Source organism: Tachyglossus aculeatus, chromosome 16 (assembly GCF_015852505.1).
Source record: "Tachyglossus aculeatus isolate mTacAcu1 chromosome 16, mTacAcu1.pri, whole genome shotgun sequence".
In the NCBI taxonomy this organism is placed as follows: Eukaryota; Metazoa; Chordata; class Mammalia; order Monotremata; family Tachyglossidae; genus Tachyglossus; species Tachyglossus aculeatus.
Genome location: NC_052081.1, coordinates 1,002,965 through 1,028,509, shown reverse-complemented (window position 1 = coordinate 1,028,509; position 25,545 = coordinate 1,002,965). Strand labels below are relative to the sequence as shown.

Below are 25,545 nucleotides of genomic sequence, written 5' to 3'. Positions count from 1 at the left end.
AACAGGGCTTTAGAATAGTAATCATAATAACTGCGGTATTTGTTAAGTGCTTACTATGTGCCAGGCACTGTTCTAAGCAAGGTCACTGGGTTGAAAATAGTCCCTGTCCTGCATAGGGCTCACAATCTTAATCCCCATTTTATGAACGAGGGAACTGAGGCCCACAGAAGTAAAGTGACTTCCCCAAGGTCACACAGCAGACAGCTGGCGGAGCTGGGGTTAGAACCCAAGTCCATCTGATCCCCAGGCCTGGGCTCTTTCCCCTAGGCGACGTTGCCTCTCCCTTCTGCTTTCAATCATCACGCCCAGCCGTTCGAAGGCTTTGGGTTCGGGGTTCTCTCTGCTACCCTGTCTCTTCCTCCTTCGGTCCCTACCTCAGGGCCTGTGCCGGCCCCAAGCTAATCTCACCCCAGCTGGGTCTGTGATAAGAGGCAAGCTGCAAACGTGGGAGTCCCATGACCCCGCAGAGCCGCAGTGAGGAAGCTGACACGTGTGCCCAGATGAGGTGGCTTGTGAGAAAAAGCCCCCTCCCAGCAGCCCTGGCCCAGCCCACAGTCCTAACTACACCCTCGCTTGCCGGTCCCAGCCCTAGCCGGGGACTCACTTGTTGGCCATGTCGGTAGAGAACACGTAAACCACTTTTGCTGGTGTCTTCTGGGCAGCAGCCGGCTCGGCCCCGGCGGGCTGGCTGTGGGCGGGGGTGGAAGACCTGGGGGTCGCCGCGTTGGAAGGCGCCAGGGGGTGCGGCGGGTGTGGTGGGTCCTGGGTCTTGCCATGCTCGGCAGAGTTGCAATCTGCAGGGGGGCGGGGGAAGGGTTGTGGGCAGGGCTGCAGCCGGCGGGGAAGGGGCGGGAAGCCACTCCGGCCCGTGGCGGCCAGCGGCCACTCCGGGCGACCCCGTGGGTTGTGAGGGCTAAAATGGCACGACTCCTTCGGCTCTGTGGGGTGCTCTGGACCGCCCCTGCCCCCCGCCACTACACATCTGCTCATCGGATGGGTCCCGGGCAGGCCATCTGCTCTCTGCCCAGCCCAACCAGGTCTGCTGGGGTGGACCGAGGCCAGAGCTGTTAGGGCTTCCCCTCGGGGCCGCCCACCAGACAGAGCAGCAACCCCCGGGCCTCAGTCAGACGCCAGCCCAGGATCAGGCCCCCTGGCTCCAGGGGACCAAGCCGGCATGGCTGGCTCCCACCCTGTGATGGAGGGGAAGAAGAGAGGGAGAGGGAGAAAGGACTGGGGGCCGAGACCAACCCTCCCGGGACTACCCAGATGGCTCCCGAGAGCAAGGTCGGCAGCCCGGGGTGGGGAAGACGAGGAGGGGGACGGGCAGCCTGGACAGGAGGGCTCACCTTTGATTTCGGCGTCATCGCCGGGAGTCCCGCCGTCTCTCTGGTCGAAGGAGTCGGCCGAGACGCCTCGTGGCCTCTTGCCCTTTCCCTTGGCCCCATTGCCGGCCCCGTTCTTCAGCCCCATGCCCCCGCCCGCCCCGGGCAGGGTCTTGGCCGTGTGGGTCCCGGGCTTGGGGTCGGGTTGCACCTGGCCGGCGGGGCCTCCCCCCGGCTTCCCCTGGCTGGAGAACTTGGACTCCAGCTGGGGGTTTCCAGACGGGGACATCACTGGTGGGGGGCGGACCATCACCTCCTGTTTGGACTTGGGGCTGCTAGAAAGGAACCAAGGAGGGGGTCAGGCTCGGGAGGGGGGCGAGAGGGCAATGAGGGGCAGAGGAAGGACGAGGGGGCAGATCTTGGGCAGCACGATCCTTGTAATAACGATGATAATGATAATAATAATAATAATAATGATGGCATTTGTTAAGCGCTTACTATGTGCAAAGCACTGCTCTAAGCGCTGGTGGGGTGGGGTGGATACAAGGTGATCAGGTTGTCCCACGTGGGGCTCACAGTCTTAATCCCCATTTTACGGATGAGGTAACTCAGGCTCCGAGAAGTTAAGTGACTCGCCCGAAGTCACACAGCTCACAAGTGGCGGAGCCGGGATTCAAACCTATGACCTTCTTCAGTCTTCTAGACTGTGAGCCCGCTGTTGGGTAGGGACTGTCTCTATGTGTTGCCGACCTGTACTTCCCAAGAGCTTAGTGCAGTGCTCTGCACACAGTAAGCGCTCAATAAATACGATTGACTGATAGATTGATTGACCTCTGACTCCAGAGCCCCTGCTCTTTCCACTGAGCCACGCGGTTTTTAGGCACGCCCAGAGGCGTCTCCCACCAAACACAAGGGGATCACCGCGTTCGGCACCGGGGCCGGCTCTGCCCATGACCAGCCGGGGTCCCGGAGGGCCGCCTGGGGGTGCCCGGCGGTGCCCGTGGGTGGGACCGTGCCCCCTCCCCCAGCCGCCCGACTCACCTCTGGGCGTTTCCTGACGGGGAGTTCCTCACTTTGGGGGTGCTGGGATGCATTGATCGACGCTGAGCTGCGGGCGGCGGGCGGGACGGCTCACCAAGGGCCCCTCGGCGGAGGGGGGCGGCCAGCGGGGGCCGAGGAGCAGAGCGGGCCGTGGGGGCCCCTCAGCGCCGTCTGTCTGCGGGCCCCGTCCCTCGGGGCCGTTCCCGGCGGCTGCGGTCGTGGGCTCTCCCCGCTGCCAGCTCCAGCATCCTCTGGGCGGGTGCCTGCAGCCGCGGCTGCTGCGTAAGACTCTCGCATCTCCGGGGCGCGCTGGGGACACGCCGGGCCAGGGGGAACATCCGTTAGGCGGGCAACTCCCCACTGCATCCGTGGACAGACGGGGCGGCCCACTGGACAGAGCCCTGGGCTGAAGGGCGGCTCCCTAAGGTTGGGCCCGGAAACCCTCCTGGCCTCAGCTTTCCCCTCTGAAAGATGGGGACCACTCTGCTGGATGTGACTGTAAGCTCGTTACGGGCAGGGAACGTGTCTGTTTATTGTTATTGTGTACTCTCCCAAGCACTGAGTACAGTAATAATAATAATAATAATGATGGCATTTATTAAGCGCTTACTACGTGCAAAGCACTGTTCTAAGCGCTGGGAGGTTACAGGGTGATCAGGTTGTCCCACGTTGTCCCACGGGGGGCTCACAGTCTTCATCCCCCTTTTACAGATGAGGTAACTGAGGCACAGAGAAGTTAGGTGACTTGCCCAAAGTCACACAGCTGACGACTGGCAGAGCCGGGATTTGAACCCACAACCTCTGACTCCAAAGCCCGTGCTCTTTCCACTGAGCCACGCTGCTTCTCTGCTTCTTTACAGTGCTCCGCACGCAAGAAGCGCTCGATAAATACGACTGAACTGAACGAATGCATGACTCCCCCCTTCTAGACTTTGAGCCCGTTGTTGGGAAGGGACCGTCTCTATATGGTGCCAACTTGTACTTCCCAAGCGCTTAGTACAGCGCTCTGCACACAGAAAGCGCTCAATAAATACGATTGAATGAATGACTGTCTTCTAGCTGCTCCAGAAAGTTTTGGGTTTTTTTTTGTTAAACTGAATTTGTTCCAGCGTTTACTATGTGCCAGGAACTGTACTAAGCGCTGGGGTACAAGAAAGATGGGTTGGACACAGTCCCTGTCCCACATGGGACTTACGGTCATAATCTCCATTTTACCAGTGAGGTAACTGAGGCACAGAGAAACGAAGTGACTTGTCCAAAGTCACAAAGCAGACAAGTGGCAGAGTTGGGTTTTGAACTCAGGTCCTCGGACTCTCAGGCCCATGCTCTTTCCGCTAGGCCATGCTGCTTCTTGTACTCTTCGAAGCGCTTAATATGGTGCTCCGCGCACAGTCAGCACTCAAGAAACATTACTGACCGACTGCTTCTTTGTGCATTCATCACAGAGTCAGTGCTGGAATAATAATAATAATAATAATAATAATAATGGCATTTGTTAAGCGCTTACTATGTGTAAAGCACTGTTCTAAGCGCTGGGGAGGATACAAGGGGACTAAGTTGTCCCACGTGGGGCTCACAGTCCATCCCCATTTTACAGATGAGGTAACTGAGGCTCAGAGAAGTTAAGTGACTTCCCCAAGGTCACACAGCAGACATTTGGCAGAGCCGGGATACGAACCCGTGACCTCTGACTCCAAAGCCCGGGCTCTTTCCACTGAGCCACGCTGCTTCACGAGCGTTTGCCAGTGGGATTACTAAGCGCACGCCAGCCTGGGGGGAGGGCTCTCTCCACTAGGCCACACTGCTTCTCCTTCCCCCAGCGCTTAGCACATAGTAAGCGCTTAACAAATGCCATCATCATTATTATTATTATTATTCGCCGTGCAAGAGTCACCGAGGGGCAACCTTGCACAGCGGCAAACCTAGCCGAGAGCAGCCCCGTCTGTCCACACATTTTGTGAAGGGGAGGTAGGAAGGGGCATTCTCACCCCCATTTTACTGCAGTCCAAGCTGAGACCCAGAGAGGGTGGGCAACCTGCCCCACGTCACACAGCAGGACAGTAGCCGAGCTGGGGTTTGAGTCCAGCCCTGGGCTCTCTCCACGGGACCCGGCCACCCCGAAGGACATCCCCTCCCCACCCTCCTCCCGCCGGGCCGCTCACCAACACCCTCGGCGTCACGACACTGCGCTGTTCATCCTGGAGGCGACGACGCGAGGGGCCCGGCCCGCCAGAGCCAAACACACCTGCGGGAGAGGACCGCTCAGTCAGAAACAAGGCCACGGCACCAAAGTCCCAAACCTGACAGCCTGCCGTGCTGCCCCCGGAGAACTTGGATACAGCCCCCGGACACGGTGGAGAGCCCCCAGAGACTGTGGAGAACTCCCCTGACGGCCCGTGGACCTTCAATCATTGCCTCCGCGACTGGAGGGGAGAAAAAAAAACCCAACTCTGCCCCATTCATTCATTCAATCGTATTTATTGAGCGCTTACTGTGCGCAGAGCACTGTACTAAGCGCTTGAAAAGTACAAGTTGGCAACGTAATTGCGTTGTGTCTTCCAGGAACTGTGCCTTCCAGAACACTGTACTCTTTCAAGTGATCAGTCCAGTGTTTAGCAGTCCCATCACCCCACTACCCAGAGCCTAAACCTCTCAATCACTTGGATTTATTGAGTACTAAATAATAATGGCATTTATTAAGCGCTTCCTATGTGCAAAGCACTGTTCTAAGCGCCGGGGAGGTTACAAGGTGATCAGGTTGTCCCACGCGGGGCTCACAGTCTTAATCCTCATTTTACAGATGAGGGAACTGAGGCACAGAGAAGTGAAGTGACTTGCCCAAAGTCACACAGCTGACAAGTGGCGGAGCCGGGATTTGAACCCCTGACCTCTGACTCCAAAGCCCGGGCTCCTTCCACTGAGCTATACTGATTCTCTGATGTATGCAGTGCACTATAGTAAGCACTCGGGAGAGTAAATACATTATAACTGAGTTGACAGACATGTTCCCTGCCCACAAGGAGATTACACTCTAGAAGAACCAACAGAATTTAGACACTTTTGGCCAGAGTTTGTCCCAGTGGCTCCCCGCACCTCCTCTCCGCTCACTCTCGCCGGGAGTCCCTAATGTCAGGGCCTGGCCCTCCCTCCACCCCAAAACCGCTTTCCCCTTTGTCCTCCAGCGTCAGTCAGTTGGTCGGTCTGTCTATGGTACATACTGAGCGCTTACTGTGGGCAGATTACGGTTCTAGGAGCGTACGATATATATCCCAGTCAGGGTCCCTACCCATGAGCTTACAGTCTCCACCCGATCTAGAGCTCCTCCTGGGCACCACCGTTAGCCGGCTCTACCCTGTCCCTACGTGGAGATTCTGTCCTTCCAGAAACCAGAAAGGCTGAGGGCTTCCCTGATAAAGACCCCACCATCTTACTGCCCCTTTAGGAGAAGAGTCAACAATCATCATCATCATCATCAATCGTATTTATTGAGTGCTTACTATGTGCAGAGCACTGTACTAAGCGCTTGGGAAGTACAAATTGGCAACAATGACTTCACAATCCCTTTCGAGTCATGCCCGGGGTCCTGGTTGCCGGGTCTGACTTTCCTCGGAGGGGTGACCTTCCGGAAATTGACTCCCGCCCACTCTCCGCTTTAACACCTTGGACCGAGCACACCCACCAGGGGCAAGGCAACTTTTTAAGTGCTTGACAAGGACAATCAAAGCCCAAGACACATTCCCTGCCCTTAATGATGGACCCTTTGGCGGATGGTGGGAGCACTGGGAAGAACACTGGGACGAGAGCCAACAGGCCAGAGTGCAATACCAGAACAATTGCGGGTCAATCAATCAATCAATCAATCATATTGAGCGCTTACTATGTGCAGAGCACTGTACTAAGCACTTGGGAAGTACAAATTGGCAACATATAGAGACAGTCCCTACCCAACAGTGGGCTCACAGTCTAAAAGGGGGAGACAGAGAACAAAACCAAACATACTAACCAAATAAAATAAATAGAATAGATATGTATAAGTAAAATAAATAAATAAACAGAGTAATAAATATGTACAAACATATATACATATATACAGGTGCTGTGGGGAAGGGAAGGAGGTAAGATGGGGGGGATGGAGAGGGGGACGAGGGGGAGAGGAAGGAAGGGGCTCAGTCTGGGAAGGCCTCCTGGAGGAGGTGAGCTCTCAGCCTTGAAGGGAGGAAGAGAGCTAGCTTGGCAGATGGGCAGAGGGAGGGCATTCCAGGCCCGGGGGATGACGTGGGCCGGGGGTCGACAGCGGGACAGGCGAGAACGAGGTACGGTGAGGAGATTAGTGGCGGAGGAGCACAGGGTGCAGGCTGGGCTGGAGAAGGAGAGAAGGGAGGGGAGGTAGGAGGAGGCGAGGGGATGGACAGCCTTGAAGCCCAGGGTGAGGAGTTTCTGCCTGATGCACAGATTGATTGGTAGCCACTGGAGATTTTTGAGGAGGGGAGTAACATGCCCAGAGCATTTCTGGACAAAGATAATCCGGGCAGCAGCATGAAGTATGAATTGAAGTGGAGAGAGACACGAGGATGGGAGATCAGAGAGAAGGCTGATGCAGTAGTCCAGGCGGGATAGGATAAGAGCTTGAATGAGCAGGGTAGCGGTATGGATGGAGAGGAAAGGGCGGATCTTGGCAATGTTGTGTCTTGTTGCGGGCTGGGAATGTGACTCTTTATTGTATTACATACTCTCCCGGGCGCTTAGTATAGTGCTCTGCACACAGTAAGCGCTTAGTAAATACAACTGAATGAATGAGTGAATTGAAATTTTGCCATTTAAAAGAGCCAACGCAGCAGAGACCAACGTGGAGATTACGCTGCGCGCTCCCTTTTTGAGAATGCTCACGACCCCGGTCCTAGCGCCAACGCACGGGGACCCTATACACATCTCTCTTTCCTGGGAAGTTAGAGAAGCAGCGTGGCTTAGGGGGTAGAGCACAGGCCTGGGAATCAGAAGGACTCGGGTTCCCATCCCGGCTCCGCCACATGTCTGCGGTGGAATCTTGGACAAGTCACTTCACTTCCCTGGGCTTCAGTTACCTCATCTGTAAAACAGGGATTAAGCGTCTGAGCCCCATGTGGGACAGGGACTGTGCCTAACCTGACTGCCTTGTAACCACCTCAGCACTTAGAACAGGGCTCGGCACATAGTAAGCACTTAAGTACCAAAATTATTATTACTATTATTAGTAGTAATAATTCTCGCCTGTCCCGCCATCGACCCCCGGCCCACGTCATGCCCCGGGCCTGGAATGCCCTCCCGCTGCCCATCTGTCGAGCTAGCTCTCTTCCTCCTTTCAAGGCCCTACTGAGAGCTCACCTCCTCCAGGAGGCCTTCCCAAACTGAGCCCCTTCCTTCCTTTCCCCCTCGTCCCCCTCTCCATCCCCCCATCTTACCTCCTTCCCTTCCCCACAGCACCTGTTTATATGTATATATGTTTGTACATATTTATTACTCTAGTTATTTATTTATTTTACTGTACATATCTATTCTATTTATTTTATTTTGTTAGTATGTTTGGTTTTGTTCTCTGTTTCCCCCTTTTAGACTGTGAGCCCACTGTTGAGTAGGGACTGTCTCTATATGTTGCCAACTTGTATTTCCCAAGCACTTAGTCCAGTGCTCTGCACACAGTAAGCGCTCAATAAATACGAATGATTGATTGATTGATAGTAGTAAATTATTAAATTGTTAGCCATTTAAGCCCTGTGATTGGGCTGGGATACCCAACAGTCAACTCGATCTAAGAGGGCCTGGGTGCGTCCCATCCTCTGACCATCAGGTGCTCTCTCAGGGTCACGGACGGGGAACGCCCCGAGACTCTCGGCTCTCTCCCGGGCACCCCCAAACACCCCGTTCGTCCTGCAGGGTCCCAACGGCCCCGCCGACCTCCAAGCTGGAGCCCTGCTTTGGGAAAGCTCCGGTGACGTTGGATCACTGTCTTGGGAAAACCCTTCCCCAGTCTCCTCTCCTCCTCACTCCCCTCACTGCCATCCGTCCCCTCCCCTTAGTCAGGCAGTCTTACTGAAGGTGCACCTCCTCCAAGAAGCCTTCCCTAAGCCTTCCTTTCCTTTTCTCCCACTCCCTTTCGCATCACCTTGACTTTCTCCCTGTACTTGTTCATTCATTCAATCATATTTATTAAGTCCTTAGTGTGTGCACAGCAGCGTGGCTTGGTGGAAAAAGCACGGGCTTGGAAATCAGAGGTCGTGGGTTCTAATCCCAGCTCCGCCACTTGTCAGCTGGGTGACTCTGGGCAAGTCACTTATCTTCTCTGTGCCTCAGTTACCTCATCTGTAAAATGGGGATTAAGACTCTGAACCCCAAGTGAGACAACCTCATTATCTTGTATCCCCCACAAGGGCTTAGAACAGTGCTTGGCACATAGTAAGAGCTTAACAAATACCATCACTATTATTAAGTGCCTGGAAGAGTACAATACAACAATAAACAGACACTCACATATGTACAGAAGTGCTGAGGCCTGGGAGGAGGGGATGAACAAAGGGAGCAAGTCAGGGTGACGCAGAAGGGAGTGGGAGAAGAGGAAAGGAGGGCTTAGTCTGGGAAGGCCTCTTGGAAGAGATGTGCCTTCAATAAGGCTTTGAAGATGGGGGAGAGAAACTGTCAGTCAGATATGAAGATTCATTCATTCAATTCACTCAGTCATATTTATCCCCCCTTCCAGCCCCATAGTACTTATAAACATATCAGTAATTTTATTTATATTAACACCTGTCTCCCCACCTAGACCGTAAGCTCGTTGTGTGCAGGGAATGTATCTGTTCTATTCTGTTGTACTCTCCCGAGCACTTAGTTAAGTAGTCTGCACAAAGTTAGCGCTCAATAAATATGAGTGGTTGACTGACTGACGGCCTCACTCCCCTCATTGCCGTCCGTCCCCTCCCCTTCGAGCAGGTGAGCCATCTGGTTGGTTCAGCGGGGGCGGAGGCCCCCTTGTTCGTGGGCAGGTGCGTGACACGTAGGTAAATATTTGGCAGCTCCTGCAGGAGGTGGGCAGGGCAGGGCAGGGGAAGGGCGAGGGGCACTCCTCATAGCAGCACTCCGGGTCTCAGTAGGCTCCACACAAGTCCCTGGCCCCACTCACACAGAGAAGGCCTTGGGAAAAAGAGCCCACCTGGGCCCTCCTTGCTCTTTTTTTCTTTCAAATTAATGGAACTGATTGCCACCCCACCCCCCCAGATGCCTGCCTCCCCCAGGGCTGGCACCCACAGACTTGGGTTTCTGGTCACCCCCTCCCTCGCCACTGGACCCGGACGTTCATCGGAGACTATTTCTGGAGCCCTCACTCGGAAAAAAAGGGCAGTCCCTCAGAGGGGTGTCACCCCTGCGTCCCCCAGGTTCCGAAGTCTCACCCTCCAGGTCTTGAGCAGCCGGGCACCCCCCCCCCCGCCCCTGACCGATTCCGCCAGCCCAGCCCAGCCCAGGAGCGAGCCCCATCCCAGCACGGCCCAGTTTTGCAGATGAGGGAACTGAGGCACAGAGAGGTTGAGTGACTTGCCCAGGGTCACCCAGCTGACAAGCGGCTGAGCGGGGATGGGAACCCATGACCTCTGACTCCCAAGCCCGGGCTCTTTCCACTGGGCCATGGTGCCTCTCTAAGCTTTCCTCTAGGCCTGGGAGACAGAGGAGCTTGGTTTAGTGGATTCTATTTATTTTATTTTGTATTCTATTTATTTTATTTTGATTCTATTTATTTTATTTTGTATTCTATTTATTTTATTTTGTTAATATGTGTTGTTTTGTTGTCTGTCTCCCCCTTCTAGACTGTGAGCCCACTGTTGGGTAGGGACCATCTCTATATGTTGCCAACTTGTACTTCCCAAGTGCTTAGTACAGTGCTCTGCACACAGTAGGCGCTCAATAAACACGATTGAATGAATGAATGAATGAATGAGAAGAGTGACCAGGCAGCTACAGTGCTGCCCGCAACAGCGGACCCCAGCCGCTCGGGTCTGGGGGGTGTGGAGAGGCTCCAGCCCGACCTGCAGGCATCTTGGTTTCTCAGACTCATCATCACCATCTATGGCATCTATCAAGCACTGTACCAAACGCTTGGGAGAGGACAAAAATCACAGAGTCGGTAGATACGTTTCCTGCCCACGTCAAGCTGGCAGTCCAGACGCCTGGGGGTTCCCACCTGGCTAGACCACCCGCTCCTGCCCGGCAGGATCTGGCCACGGCCATCACCCCAGCCTCCCCCTCACTTGGGTCAGCCCGCCTGTGACGGAGTAAGCGCTCAATAAATACGACTGATGATGATGAAGGGGCCCCTATTCATTCATTCAATCGTATTTATTGAGCGCTTACTGTGTGCAGAGCACTGGACTAAGCGCTTGAGAAGTACAAGTCAGCCACATACAGAGACGGTCCCTACCCAACAACGGGCTCACAGTCTAGAAGGAGAAGACAGACAAGAAAACAAAACATGGAGACAGGTGTCAAAATCGTCAGAACAAATAGAATTAAGGCTATGTGCACCTCATTAACAAAATAAAATAGAGTAATAAATCTGTACGAATAGATACAAGTGCTGTGGGGGAGAGGAAGGAGGTAGGGCGGGGGGGTGGGGAGGAGGAAAGGAAAAAGGGGGCTCAGTTTGGGAAGGCCTCCTGGAGGAGGTGAGCTCTCAGTAGGGCTTTGAAGGGAGGAAGAGAGCGAGCTTGGCGGACGTGTGGAGGGAGGGCATTTCGGTCCAGGGGAAGGACGTGGGCTACGGGTCGATGGCGGGATGGGTGAGAACGAGGTACAGTGAGGAGGTTAACGGCAGAGGAGCGGAGGGTGCGGGCTGGGCTGGAGGAGGAGAGAAGGGAGGTGAGGTAGGAGGGGGCGAGGGGATGGACAGCCTTGAAGCCAAGAGGGAGGAGTTTTTGCTTGATTCGTAGGTTGACGGGCAGCCACTGGAGATTTTTGAGGAGGGCAGTAGCATGCCCAGAGTGCTTCTGCACAAAGATGATCCAGGCAGCAGAGTGAAGTATAGACTGAAGTGGGGAGTACAGACTGAAGTGGGCACATGATAGTCAAGGTGGACAAAGGTGGCACTTGGGGTTCTGCTGCCAACTCACCCTCCCCTTTCCAAAATGCCTGTTGTCAAAGGATAAATCCTGGGAGTGACATCACCAGCCGATACCTGCCCAGAGTTTTCACACCCATTCCTCACCTCAACCTAGGGCCTCCCTGCCTGCCAGCTTGGGAGGGAGAAGCAGGCCTCATCGCTCCCACCTTACAGACTGAGAAATGGGCTGTACGAAGTGACTGACCCAAAGCAGCGTGGCCTAGTGGGTAGAGCATGGGCCTGCAAGTCGGGAGGACCCGAGTTCTAATCCCAGCTCCTCCACTTGTCTGCCTTGTCACTTAACGGGGCCCCAGTCACCTCATCTGTAAAATGGGGATTATGACTGTGGGCCTCACGTGGAACATGGACTGTGTCTACTCTGATTATTTATATCTACTCCAGCGCTCAGTACGGTGCCTGGCACATTGTAAGCACTAAACTGGGGTTGGGACTAGAACCAAAGTCCCCAGGCCAAAGGAACCGCTTCTTCAGCCGGAGGTGGGAAGCGAGAGGGGAGGTTGCTCTGCCAAGGATCCGCTTCTTCAGCCGGAGGTGGGAAGCGAGAAGGGAGGTCGCTCTGCCAGGCAAGAGACCCACGACCTTGTCCCAGCTCTGCCCCTGGCCTGTGTGACCTTGGGAAAGTCACTGAATCTCTTTGGGCCTCAGTGTCCTCCACTGTAAAATGGAGAAAAGATCCATGCTCTCCCTCTCTCTTAGGTAGTGAGCCCCGTATGGGATGGGGTTCCTCTGTCTGCCCCAGCATTGAGCACAGTGTTTGGCACAGAACAGGAACTTCACCACCATAACCATCTTACAAAGCGGTAGGTTGTGCCCGCCAAAGGTAGCAGGCCCAGAAATCCCCTTGGTGGTCCCCGCCACTGGAAGAAGAGGCAGTCAGTCAGTCAACTGTATTTACTGAGCACTTACTGTTCGCAGAGCACTGTACTAGCGCTTGGGAGAGTACAATAAAGCAACAGAACAGATACATTCCCTGCCCTCCACAAGCTTACAGTTCAGAGAAGGAGACAGACATTAATAGAAATAGTTACAGATATGTACATAAGTACTACGGGGTTGGGAGGGGGGAATGAATAAAGGGAGCAAATCAGGGCGAGGTAGAAGGGAGTGGAAGAAGAGGACTAAAGGGCTTAGGGAAGGCCTTTTGGAGAAGCTGTGCCTTCAATAAAGCTTTGAAACTGAGAATAACTGTCTGTCATCATCATCAATCGTATTTATTGCGCGCTTACTGTGTGCAGAGCACTGTACTAAGCGCTTGGGAAGTACAAGTTGGCCACATATAAAGACAGTCCCTACCCAACAGTGGGCTCAGGAGGGAGGGCATTCCACGCCAGAGGTTGGATGTGGGTGAGAGGTGGGCAGCGAGACAGGCAGAGAGATAGACGAGATGGAGGCACAGTGAGAAGATTGACATTAGAGGAGTGAAGTGTGCAGGCTGGGTTGGAGTAGGAGAGGAGTGAAGTGAGGTAGGACGAAGAGGTTCCAAGGGCAGGGGAGCTCTGGGGGGCCAGTGGGCACTAACTGTCCACTGCTAGAAGATTTGAGACTGATGGGAGATTCGGAGGGGGACTACAGGTGCGAGAATGGATGGGCACTCCCATGCTGCGAAGTTGACGGAGGGGTAGGGATCATGTCTACCAATTCTTTTGCAAAGCACCCAGAAAAGCTATAAGCTCCTCGAGGGCCGGGATCACATCTAACTCTATTTTACTCTCCCAAGTGCTTAGAACAGTGCTCGGCACACTGCAGACTGTAAGCTCCTCGAGGGCCCGAATTGTGTTAATGAACTCTATAGGACTCCTCCAAGTGCTCAGTATAGAGCTCCGCACACAGTAGGTGCTCAGTAGACACTATTGATTAGACCCTTATTTAGACTCTGGGTGGCTTCCAAACAGATACCACTGGGACCACTAGGCTGGTGGTGGAGAAGGGCAGCCACCCAGGTCCTGCCAAGCAGCCAGCGGCCGCCTTGGAGACCAAGCACGTGGTAAGCGCTCAATAAATACCACTGACTGATCAATACACCCCACACCATGGACCCCAGAATCGGCCGATGTCCCCCACCCCCTTCCAGGCAATAGTTATCAGGCCTCCAGCTGGGCCCCGGGAGGAGGATGGGAACAGGCAGAGGCACGGGCTCGGGAGCCAGAAGGACCCGGGTTCTAGTCCCGGCTCTGCCGCACGTCGGCTGTGTGACCTTGAACAAGTCACCGCTTCTCTGGACCTCAGTTACCTCCTCTGCAAAATGGAGAGTGTGAGCCCCATGTCGGAAAGGGACTGTGTCCAACCTGAATGACTTGTGTCTACCCCGGCGCCTGGAACATAGTAAGCGCTTAAGAAGCACCATTATTATTGTTGTTATTATTTAGCGGTAGCACCCACTTGTTGACCAGATGTCACGATTTAACACCCTGGACCAGGTGGGTAGCCAGTGTTCTGCACACAGTAAGCGCTCAATAAATACGATTGATTGATTGATTTCCAGAAAGATGGAAGATGCCAGTCTTTGTCCACTCCTGGTCTGCCGAGACCCTGTCTTCAGGGATTAAACTGCACTTCGTCACACTTCACCCCACCCTTCTTAAGCATCCCCTTTCTCTCTGCCCCCTGGTACGGTGCTGGATCTGCTCCATAGCTTGTCTTGCTGCCACGGTACCTTCTCAAGCGCTCAGTACAGCCCACCGCCCCCAATGAGCGCTCAATAAATACCACCTCTGCAACCCTTAGTATCCAGAAAAAAAGCTATTTGCAGTGAGGAAACAAACTCAATGGTATCCATCTACAGAAGCTCATTTCGTCAAAGGGTTCAACCTTCAGAGGCAGTTATCACAATATCGGATGAGGAAACCGAGTCACAAAGACTTGCCTGCCTTGAGGACTAAGGCCACCCTCAAAACCAGAGCCCGGGGTGTTTCCTGCTGGCCTACGCTCTCTCCTAAGTGACAGGTCAAAGGTCACTGCCACAGGATGAACTCATCTTGCAGAAGCTCCCAGGGGAGCAGACACTTGCAGAGGAGTAGACCCTCTGGGAGAGAGAGTGGCCTGGTGAGAAGAGCATGGAAGTAGAAATCAGGACAATCAATCAGTCAGTAGCGCTTACCAAGCACCTACTGTGTGCACAGCACTGTGTACTCGGTGCTTCGGAGAGAACCACAGAAAACAGGATGAGACCGGCCCTCAAGGAATATACAGGCAAGCCGGGAAAGCAGACGCTAAGATCAACTAGAGATGGAGGAGGCTCTGCAAGTATAAAGTTATGTAGCTAAGAGCAACAGGAGGTTGTGAGTACCCAAGGGCTTATGTGACGCAGAAGCGCTGAAGCGGCAGGTGGGGCGAGAAGTGGATCGGAGGTGGGATTTCCGAAGGGCTCTAAAGAGGGGCCGGGCTGTGGTCTGCCAGATGTGAAGGCAGGGAGGAAGTTCCAGGAAGGAGGGAGGATTCTCATCCCAGCTTGGCCATTACCTGCCTTGGGCAGGTCACTGAGCGCTTCTGGGCCTCGGTTTCCTCCTCTGCAAAATGGGGCTTAAGAAGCCGGCTCTCCCCACGTCCAAGACCGGGAGTCCCGCCTGGGGCCACTGAGGCCGGCGGCTGCGTCCGACCTGATCATCAGTAGCGTCCCAGTGCTTAGGCACCTAGGAAATGCTTAAATAACACCACGTGGTTATGAAGCGACATTCCCACAGTGGGAGGGACTGGCGCTGATCCTCTGCATCCCATTTGGAGCAAGAAGCTGTCCCTGTGGACCCAACTGGAAGTCCAGGACCCTCAGCAACCCCAGTTTCCCGGGAGTAGTCCACAACCCCGTCCCCTTCAACCTCTTCATTGCCCACACCCTCCCAATCACAAAATCAACTAGGGTCCCTTGCTCCTCACCTGGGCCCAGATAGGTGCAAGAGAAGGAAGAGAGTCACATGGACCGATCCACTAGTCATCTGCTAACTGATGGACTGAACTTGTTGGGGAGTGACTGGCCTGTGTCCCCTGCCAGACTCTAAGCTTCCAGAGGGCAGGGATCGTGTCTTGTGTCACTATTCGATTCCCAAGGCCTTAGCACGTGCTCTGCCTGCGGTAGACTGGAGGCTCTTAGAGGAAGGGTTTATGTCTTCTAATTTGAGTGTATTCTCCCAAGCGCTTAGCAGTGCTCTGCACGCTGTCAGCACTGAGTCGATACTATTGGTTGATTGACTAAGGGCAGGAGGAGTTTGGTTCCCTAGGGATGCCCTAGAAACCTAGATTTTTCCAGAGGGAAGTGAGACACCGCCCCCCCCCCCCCAGCATCAAGCCAGGTGGTGGTGGGGAAGGTAAAGGGCAGGGGAGACATAATAAAATAATAATAATAATGGCATTTATTAAGCGCTTACTACGTGCAAAGCACTGTTCTAAGCGCTGGGGAGGTTACAAGGTGATCAGGTTGTCCTACGGTGGGGCTCATAGTCTTAATCCTCATTTTACAGATGAGGAAACTGAGGCCCAGAGAATTGAAGTGACTTGCCCAGAGTCACACAGCTGACAATTGTCGGAGCCGGGATTAGAACCCATGACCTCTGATTCCAAAGCCTGGGCTCTTTCCACTGAGCCACGCTGCTTCTCTCCAAACCCAGGAGGTGGGGCAGAGAGGGCTAAACAAGTGCCTCATCCACATGCACAACCTGCTGCTCTTGCACCAACCTGCTCCCTGTACCTCGATCTCAACATCCCACAGCCGACATCTCACCCACATCCTCCCTGTGGCCTGGGACTCCTTCCCCCTATATAGCCAACAGACCACCACCCTCCCCGCCTTCAAATCCCTCCTAAAATCACCTCTCCTCCAAGAGGCCTTCCCCAAGTCCTCATTTCCCCTATGCGCCCTCCCCTCTGCATCACCCCCGCACTCAGATCTGTACCCCTTAAAGCACTTGATACTCACCCCATGACAGCCCTACAGCATTATATACAGAGCCTTACACTCCCATTTCTCCCTATGTAATTTATATGAATGTCTGTCCCACTAGACTGGAAGCTCCACTTTTTGGGGTATTTGTTAAGCTTACTATGTGACAGGCCCTGTACTGAGCGCTGGGGTAGATACAAGCGAATAATAATAATGATGGCACTTATTAAGCGCTTACTACATGCAAAGCACTGTTCTAAGCGCTGGGGAGGTTACAAGGGGATCAGGTTGTCCCACAGGGGGCTCACAGTCTTAATCCCCATTTTACAGATAACTGAGCTAATCAGGTTGGACACAGTACCTGGCCCACACAGAGGTCACAGCCTTAATCCCCATTTTACAGATGAGATAACCGAGGAACAGAGAAGTGAAGTGACTTGCCTAAAGTCATCCCACAGGTGAGTGACAGAGCCCGACTCCCAGGCCAAACTGCTCCTCGTGGGCAGGGACTGCACACCTACCAACTCTGTTGTACTGTATTTTCCCACATGCCAAGTACAGTGCTCTGCGCACAATAAGCACTTAATAAAATACGATTTCCTGATTGACCGATCACACCCGGGGCCTTCCCCATCCAGTTGCTCCATCCTTAGCCCACTTTCTGGTAGCCAACCGCATGGCCACCATGCGCATTTACTTGCCCGGCCCCAATTTCCAGCGGGACCTGGAAAAGGCGTCTCAAAGTGGCCCGAAACTATCGTGTGATTCTCCCACCCGCCTCAACCCTCTCGCTATCTTCTGTCCCCCTCTCCATCCCCCCATCTTACCTCCTTCCCTTCCCCAAGGCACCTGTATATATGTATATATGTTTGTACATATTTATTTCTCAATTTATTTATTTATTTATTTTATTTGTACATATCTATTCTATTTATTTTATTTTCTTGGTATGCTTGGTTTTGCTCTCTGTCTCCCCCTTTTAGACCGTGAGCCCGCTGTTGGGTAGGGACCGTCTCTATATGTTGCCAACTTGTACTTCCCAAGCGCTTAGTACAGTGCTCTGCACACAGTAAGCGCTCAATAAATACGATTGATGATGATGATGATGTCCCCCATCTACCATTTCGACCCTTCCGCGCCACCTAAGTACCAAGTTATTGCAACCCCACGGCACTACTTCCCGCTTCTGTGATTCATTTAGGAGACTCTTAGTCAGGCAGTCAAACTTATTTAGAGCACTTGGGAGAGAAGAATATTACAGACACATTCCCTGCCCACAGTGAGTTTACAGTCCGGCTTACCACCCCCATCAGAGCGTGAACATCTCAGGGCAGGGACTGTGTCTCTTTTTCTGTGGCCTCAAGGACCTAGTATTGCATTCTCTGTACTGTTCAATAAACACTACTGATTGATAACCAGCAAAGCACTTCACCCTGTCACCCAAGCCTCCTCCTACCACTCTGCAGCCATTTAATGATGGTATTTACTAAAAGCTGACAATATGCCAACCACTAGGCTAAGCGCTGGGGTAGATACAAGACAATCAATCAATGTTATTTATTGGGCACTTACTAAGAGCTTGGGAGAGTACAATGTAATAGTCAGCTGACTCATTCCCTGCCCACAACGAGCGCACGGTCTAGAGGGATCTAATCGGACCCAATCCCCATCCCACACAGGACTCAAGAGTTGTGGAAGGAGAGCAGGGCGACAGAGAGAGACGATCCCTACACAACAACGGGCTCAGAGTCTAGAAGGGGGGAGACAGACAACAAAACAAAACAAGTAGACAGGTGTCAAAACCATCAGAATAAACAGAATTATAGCTCTATGCACACCGTTAGCAAAATGGAGTAAATATGTACAAGTAAAATAAAGTAATAAATATTTACAAATATACACAAGTGCTATGGGGAGGGGAAGGGGATGGGGCAGAGGGAGGGAGGGCGATGGAGGGGAGGAGGAGAGGAAAAAGGGGGCTCAGTCTGGGAAAAAGGGAGCTCAGTTTGTTGATTACTTACTACGTGCCTGGCACTAAGTGCTGGAGTCGATACAAATTAATCAGGTTGGACACAGTCCATGTCTCACATGGGTCTAAGTTTTAATCCCCATCTTCCAGATGAGGTAACAGAGGCACAGAGAAGTTAAAGGACATACCCATGGTCACACAACAGACAAGGGGAGGAGCTAGGATTAGAACCCAGATCCTCTGTCCTTTGTAAACCCACTTTAGCCCCCCATCACGGCAGGCTCTCGCTCCAGTCCCCGTCAGTGGGCACTCTGCCTAGAGATCGGTCAATCAGATTTATTGAGAGTTTATTCTGTGTAGAGCATTGCACTAAGCACTTGAGAATACAACAGAACTAGCCTATAACAGGCTTACAGTGCAGGGGGGGGGGACCATGCCTAGAAACAGAGAAGCAGCTTGGCTTAGTGGAAAGATCACGGGTTTAGAAGTCAGAGGATGTGGGTTCTAATAATCCCAGCTCTGCTACATCATCATCAATCGTATTTATTGAGTGCTTACTGTGTGCAGAGCACTGTACTAAGCGCTTGGGAAGTACAAATTGGCAACATATAGAGACAGTCCCTACCCAACAGTGGGCTCACAGTCTAAAAGAGTGGGCTCACAGTCTAATATCTAATATCTGCTACATATCTGCTGAGTGACCTTGGGCAAGCCACTTAACTTCTCTGTGCCTCAGTTACCTCCTCTTGTTCAATGGGCATTAAGGCTGTGAGCCCCACATGGGACAACCTGATCACTCTGTAAATACCCCAGCGCTTAGACCAGTGCTTGGCACACCAACCACGAGCTGGTTCTGTCCATAATAATAATAATAATAATAATTATTATTATTATCATTATCCTTCCACGAGCTGGTTCTGTCTCCCACAAAGCAGCCCTCCACCCACGCCAGCCCTGCACGGGTCCTCCTAGCCACAAATCCACACTTCCTAGCCACAGACCCCACATCAATCAGTCAACCGTACTTACTAAGCGCTTACTGTGTGCACAGCACTATGCTAAGCACCTCTCCCAAGGTTGGGAGCTCAGCTGTACTCAGCTTTTTCCTGGGGTGCGGCACAGTCCCTTGTTCAACCCCTTCCCAATTTTGTGTCCCCGATGCCCAAGCCCCTCCACCCCTGGCAAATGCCTTTAGGCCACCTCCTACGCAGCGTGGCTTAGTAGCAACAGCCCGGGCTTGGGAGTCTGAGGTCATGGGTTCTAATCCTGGCTCCGCCACTTGTCTGCTATGTGGCCTTGGGCAAGCCACTTCACTTCTCTGCGCCTCAGTTAGCTCATCTGCAAAATGGGGATGGAGACGGTGAGCCCCATGTGGGACAATCAGATTACTTGGCACATAGTAAGCGCTTAACAAATACTATTATTATGATTATTACCCAGGCACTTAGAACAGTGCTTGGCACATAGTGAGAGCTTAACCCGTACCCTCACTATTATTACTATGATGATGATGATTATTGATGATTAGAGAAGCAAAGGGGCTCAGTGAAAGAGCCTGGGCTTGGAAGTCAGAGGTTGTGGGTTCTAATCCTGACTCCGCCACTTGTTAGCTGGGTGACTTTGGGCAAGTCACTTAACTTCTCTGTGCCTCAGTTCCCTCATCTGTAAAATGAAGATTAAGACTGTGAGCCCCATGTGGGACAACTTAATTACCTTGTAGCCTCCCCAGCACTTAGAACAGTGCTTGGCACATAGTAAGCGCTTAACAAGTGCCTTCATCATCATTACTGAGGGTCCGAATCCCTTTGTGGTTATATAACTTTCCCCCTACTAGACTGAGCCTGCTGTTGGGTAGGGACCGACTTGTACTTCCCAAGCGCTTAGTAAGTGCTCTGCACACAGTAAGCGCTCAACAAATACGACTGAATGAATGAATGACGATTAAAGAAGCTGAGTGGCTTCGTGGGAAAAGCCCGGGCTTGGGAGTCAGAGGTCGTGGGTTCTAATCCCGGCACCGCCACTTGTCTGCTGTGTGACTCTGGGCAAGTCACTTCACTGGGCCTCAGTTCCCTCATCTGTAAAATGGGGATTAAGTAATAAAGATGGCATTAGACTGTGAGCCCGCTGTTGGGTAGGGACCGTCTCTATCTGTTGCCAGCCTGTACTTCCCAAGCACTTAGTACAGTGCTCTGCACACAGTAAGCGCTCGGTAAATACGATTGATTGAATGAATGGATGGTAAGCGCTTACTATGTGCCAAGCACTGGGGGGGGACACAAGGACACAAGATGTACATATGTATATATGTTTGCACATATTTATTACTCTATTTATTTATTTATTTATTTTACTTGTACATGTCTATTCTATTTATTTTCCTTTTTTAGTATGTTTGGTTTTGTTCTCTGTCTCCCCCTTTTAGACTGTGAGCCCACTGTTGGGTAGGGACTGTCTCTATATGTTGCCAACTTGGACTTCCCAAGCGCTTAGTTCAGTGCTCTGCACACAGTAAGCGCTCAATAAATACGATCGGAAACAGATAGACGGTCCCTACCACAGCACCTGTATATATGTATATATGTCTGTACATATTTATTACTCTACTTATTTTACTTGTACATATTTATCCTATTTACTTTATTTTGTTAGTATGTTTGGTTTTGTTCTCTGTCTCCCCCTTCTAGACTGTGAGCCCACTGTTGGGTAGGGACCGTCTCTAGATGTTGCCAACTTGTACTTCCCAAGCGCTTAGTCTGGTGCTCTGCACACAGTAAGCGCTCAATAAATACGACTGATGATGATGATGACTGTCTCTAGATGTTGCCAACTTGGACTTCCCAAGCGCTTAGTCCAGTGCTCTGCACACAGTAAGCGCTCGATAAATACGATTGATGACGATGATAATGACTGTCTCTAGATGTTGCCAACTTGTACTTCCCAAGCGCTTAGTCCAGTGCTCTGCACGCAGTAAGCGCTCAATAAATACGACTGATTATGATGATGATGATGACTGTCTCTAGATGTTACCAACTTGGACTTCCCAAGCGCTTAGTCCAGTGCTCTGCACATAGTAAGCGCTCAACAAATACGATTAACTGACTGACAAGGTGATGAGGTTGTCCCCCGTGGGGCTCGCACGGCCGTCTTCACCCCCACTTTCCAGATGAGGTGACTGAGGCCCAGGGTTGCCCAAGGTCACCCGGCTGACGAGTGGCGGGGCCGGGATTAGAACCCACGACCTCCGACTGCCAAAAGGCCGGGCTTTTCCCACGAAGCCGCTCTGCTTCCTTAATCATCATTCATTCATTCAGTCAGTCAATCAATCATATTTATTGAGCGCTTACTATGTGCAGAGCACTGGACTAAGCGCTTGGGAAGTACAAATTGGCAACATCTAGAGACAGCCCCTACCCAACATTGGGCTCACAGTCTAAAGGGGGGAGACAGAGGACAAAACCAAACATACTAACAAAATAAAATAAATAGAATAGATAGGTACAAGTAAAATAAATAAATTCAGTCGTATTTATTGAGCACCCACTGGGTGCAGAGCGCTGGACTGGGCGCTTGGGAAGTCCAAGCTGACGAGTGGCGGGGCCGGGATTGGAACCCACGACCTCCGACGGCCCAAAGGCCGGGCTTTTCCCACGAAGCCGCTCTGCTTCTTTAATCATCATCCATTCAGTCGTATTTACTGAGCACCTACTGGGTGCAGAGCGCTGGACTGGGCGCTTGGGAAGTCCAAGCTGACGAGTGGCGGGGCCGGGATTGGAACCCACGACCTCCGACTGCCAAAAGGCCGGGCTTTTCCCACGAAGCCGCTCTGCTTCCTTAATCATCATTCATTCATTCAGTCAGTCAATCAATCATATTTATTGAGCGCTTACTATGTGCAGAGCACTGGACTAAGCGCTTGGGAAGTACAAATTGGCAACATCTAGAGACAGCCCCTACCCAACATTGGGCTCACAGTCTAAAGGGGGGAGACAGAGGACAAAACCAAACATACTAACAAAATAAAATAAATAGAATAGATAGGTACAAGTAAAATAAATAAATTCAGTCGTATTTATTGAACACCTACTGGGTGCAGAGCGCTGGACTGGGCGCTCGGGAAGTCCAAGCTGACGAGTGGCGGGGCCGGGATTGGAACCCACGACCTCCGACGGCCCAAAGGCCGGGCTTTTCCCAGGAAGCCGCTCTGCTTCCTTAATCATCATTCACTCATTCAGCCGTATTTATTGAGCACCTACTGGGTGCAGAGCGCTGGACTGGGCGCTTGGGAAGTCCAAGCTGACGAGTGGCGGGGCCGGGATTGGAACCCACGACCTCCAACTGCCTAAAGGCCGGGCTTTTCCCACGAAGCCGCTCTGCTTCTTTAATCATCATCCATTCAGCCGTATTTATTGAGCACCTACTGGGTGCAGAGCACTAGACTGGGCGCTTGGGAAGTCCAAGGTGACGAGTGGCGGGGCCGGGATTGGAACCCACGACCTCCAACTGCCTAAAGGCCGGGCTTTTCCCACGAAGCCGCTCTGCTTTTTTAATCATCATCCATTCAGTCGTATTTATTGAGCACCTACTGGGTGCAGAGCGCTGGACTGGGCGCTCGGGAAGTCCAAGCTGACGAGTGGCGGGGCCGGGATTGGAACCCACGACCTCCGACGGCCCAAAGGCCGGGCTTTTCCCACGAAGCCGCTCTGCTTCTTTAATCATCATCCATTCAGTCGTATTTACTGAGCACCTACTGGGTGCAGGGCGCTGTACTGGGCGCTCGGGAAGTCCAAGGTGACGAGTGGCGGGGCCGGGCCCGGAGCGGGCGCTGGGCGAACGCCATCGGCATCACAGGCCCCTTCCCTTCCCTTCCCTTCCCTCGCCCCTCCCCCCCTCCCCACACGGCCGCCGCCGCCGCCGCGCGCACGCGGACCGTCCCCCCCCCCCGCCCCCCGCGGGCCCACTCACCCCGGCGGCGCGGGGGGGGGGGGGCGCGCGCGTCGCCGTCGCCCCTCAGCCCCGGGGGTCTCCCCCCGTTGCCTTTGGCGGCGTCCCGGCGCCGGCCCCGGTCCGCCCGGCGCACACAGCCTCCATTGTCCGCCGGCACCTCCCCCTTTCCGGCTCCCTCAGCGAAAGGGGAGAGGGAGAGAGGGACCGCCCCCCCCCGCCCCGCCAATGGACCCGCCCACCCCCCGGGCGCGGGGAACCCACGCAGAACGCGGGGGGGGGCCGGCCGCGCGCCCTCCCTACGCCCCGCCGCCCTCTCCACACGGACCACGGCAGCCCCCCTCCGCGGCTGCGCCGAGTGGTACCGTCCCGCCCCTCCAGCGTAGCCCCGCCCCTCCCGCGCCGATTTGCATGGCCACGCCCCCACGTTCGTCATCGAAACTAGTGTGTCGTCCCCCCCCCCCCCTCGGGCCCCTTAAAGGGCCAGGCGCCCGCGCAGTCTCCCACGGTTGGGGGGCGGGGGGGGGGTCCCCCCCGCTGAATGGGAATTGGAGGGAAGGGGCTGTGCCGTCCAGGCCGGTGCCATCTTTGGAGGCTACCGCTCCACCACGCATTCATTCATTCATTCATTCATTCATTCCTATTTAGAGAAGCGGCGTGGCTCAGTGGAAAGAGGATGGGCTTTGGAGTCAGAGGTCATGGGTTCAAATCCCAGCTCCGCCACATGTCTGCTGTGTGACCTTGGGCAAGTCGCTTAACTTCTCTGAGCCTCAGTTACCTCATCTGTAAAATGGGGATTAAGACTGTGAACCCCACATGGGACAACCTGATCACTTTGTATCCCCCCCAGCGCTTAGAACAGTGCTTTGCACATAGTAAGCGCTTAACAAATGCCAACATTATTATTATTATTACTGAGCGCTCACTGCGTGCGGAGCACTGGACTAATAATAATAATAATAATAATAATAACGATGGCATTTGTTAAGCGCTTACTATGTGCAAAGCACTGTTCTAAGCGCTGGGGGAGATACAATGTGATCAAGTTGTCCCACGTGGGGCTTACAGTCTTAATCCCCATTTTTACAGATGAGGTAAGTGAGGCTCAGAGAAGTGAAGTGACTTGCCCAAGGTCACACAGCAGACTTGTGGTGGAGCCGGGATTCGAACCCATGACCTCTGACTCCAAAGCCCGGGCTCTTTCCACTGAGCCACGCTGCTTCTCGAGCGCTTGGGAAGTCCAAGTTGGCAACATAGAGAGACAGTCCCTACCCAACAGCGGGCTCACCGTCTAGAAGGGGGAGACAGGCAACAAAACATATTAACAAAATAAAATAGAATAAATACGTACAAGTGAAATAACAGAGTAATAAATATGCACAAACGTATATACATATATACAGAATATCAATCAATCAATCAATCAATCGTATTTATTGAGCTCTTACTATGTGCAGAGCACTGTACTAAGCGCTTGGGAAGTACAAATTGGCAACACATAGAGACAGTCCCTACCCAACAGTGGGCTCACAGTCTAAAAGGGGGAGACAGAGAACAGAACCAAACATACCAACAAAATAAAATAAATAGGATAGAAATGTACAAGTAAAATAAATAAATAAATAAATAGAGTAATAAATATGTACAACCATATATACATATATACAGGTGCTGTGGGGAAGGGAAGGAGGTAAGATGGGGGGATGGAGAGGGGGACGAGGGGGAGAGGAGAGTATATACATAGATAAGTGTAACTCAGTCACTTCATTTCCTCCATCTCCCCGCTTTAACCATCATCATCATCATCAATCGTATTTATTGAGCGCTTACTATGTGCAGAGCACTGGACTAAGCGCTTGGGAAGTACAAATTGGCAACATATAAGAGACAGTCCCTACCCAACAGTGGGCTCACAGTCTAAAAGGGGGAGACAGAGAACAAAACCAAACATACTAACAAAATAAAATAAATAGGATAGATATGTACAAGTAAAATAAATAAATAAACCACATTTGGATACATGAAAGAGTGCCTTCAACCTTACAATGCAACTGCACCGGCTTCACGGTTCCCTCTATAACTGACTGTGTCCTCTGGTGTGGCCTCACCAGCGGGCCACCTGCCTCCCCTCCTGCTCGGGGACCGGCCCCCTTCCCTCAAAATCATGGGGTCTCCTCGGCTCCCTGTCCCTCATTCATTCATTCAATCGTATTTATTATTATTATTAATAATAATAATAATAATAATGTTGGTATTTGTTAAA

The 25,545-nt window shown here is 52.7% G+C and overlaps 1 protein-coding gene across 1 annotated transcript in view; it reads right to left on the bottom strand.

The window, feature by feature from the left end:
• The window catches only part of BCL9 (BCL9 transcription coactivator), a 49,475-nt gene that overhangs the window by 5,918 nt on the left and 18,012 nt on the right, over positions 1–25,545 (bottom strand). The window contains 4 exon segments of the mRNA XM_038757732.1: positions 605–794; positions 1,347–1,657; positions 2,364–2,672; positions 4,526–4,608. Coding sequence (XP_038613660.1) covers positions 605–794; positions 1,347–1,657; positions 2,364–2,416 — 554 coding nt within the window. The 5' untranslated portion in view covers positions 2,417–2,672; positions 4,526–4,608.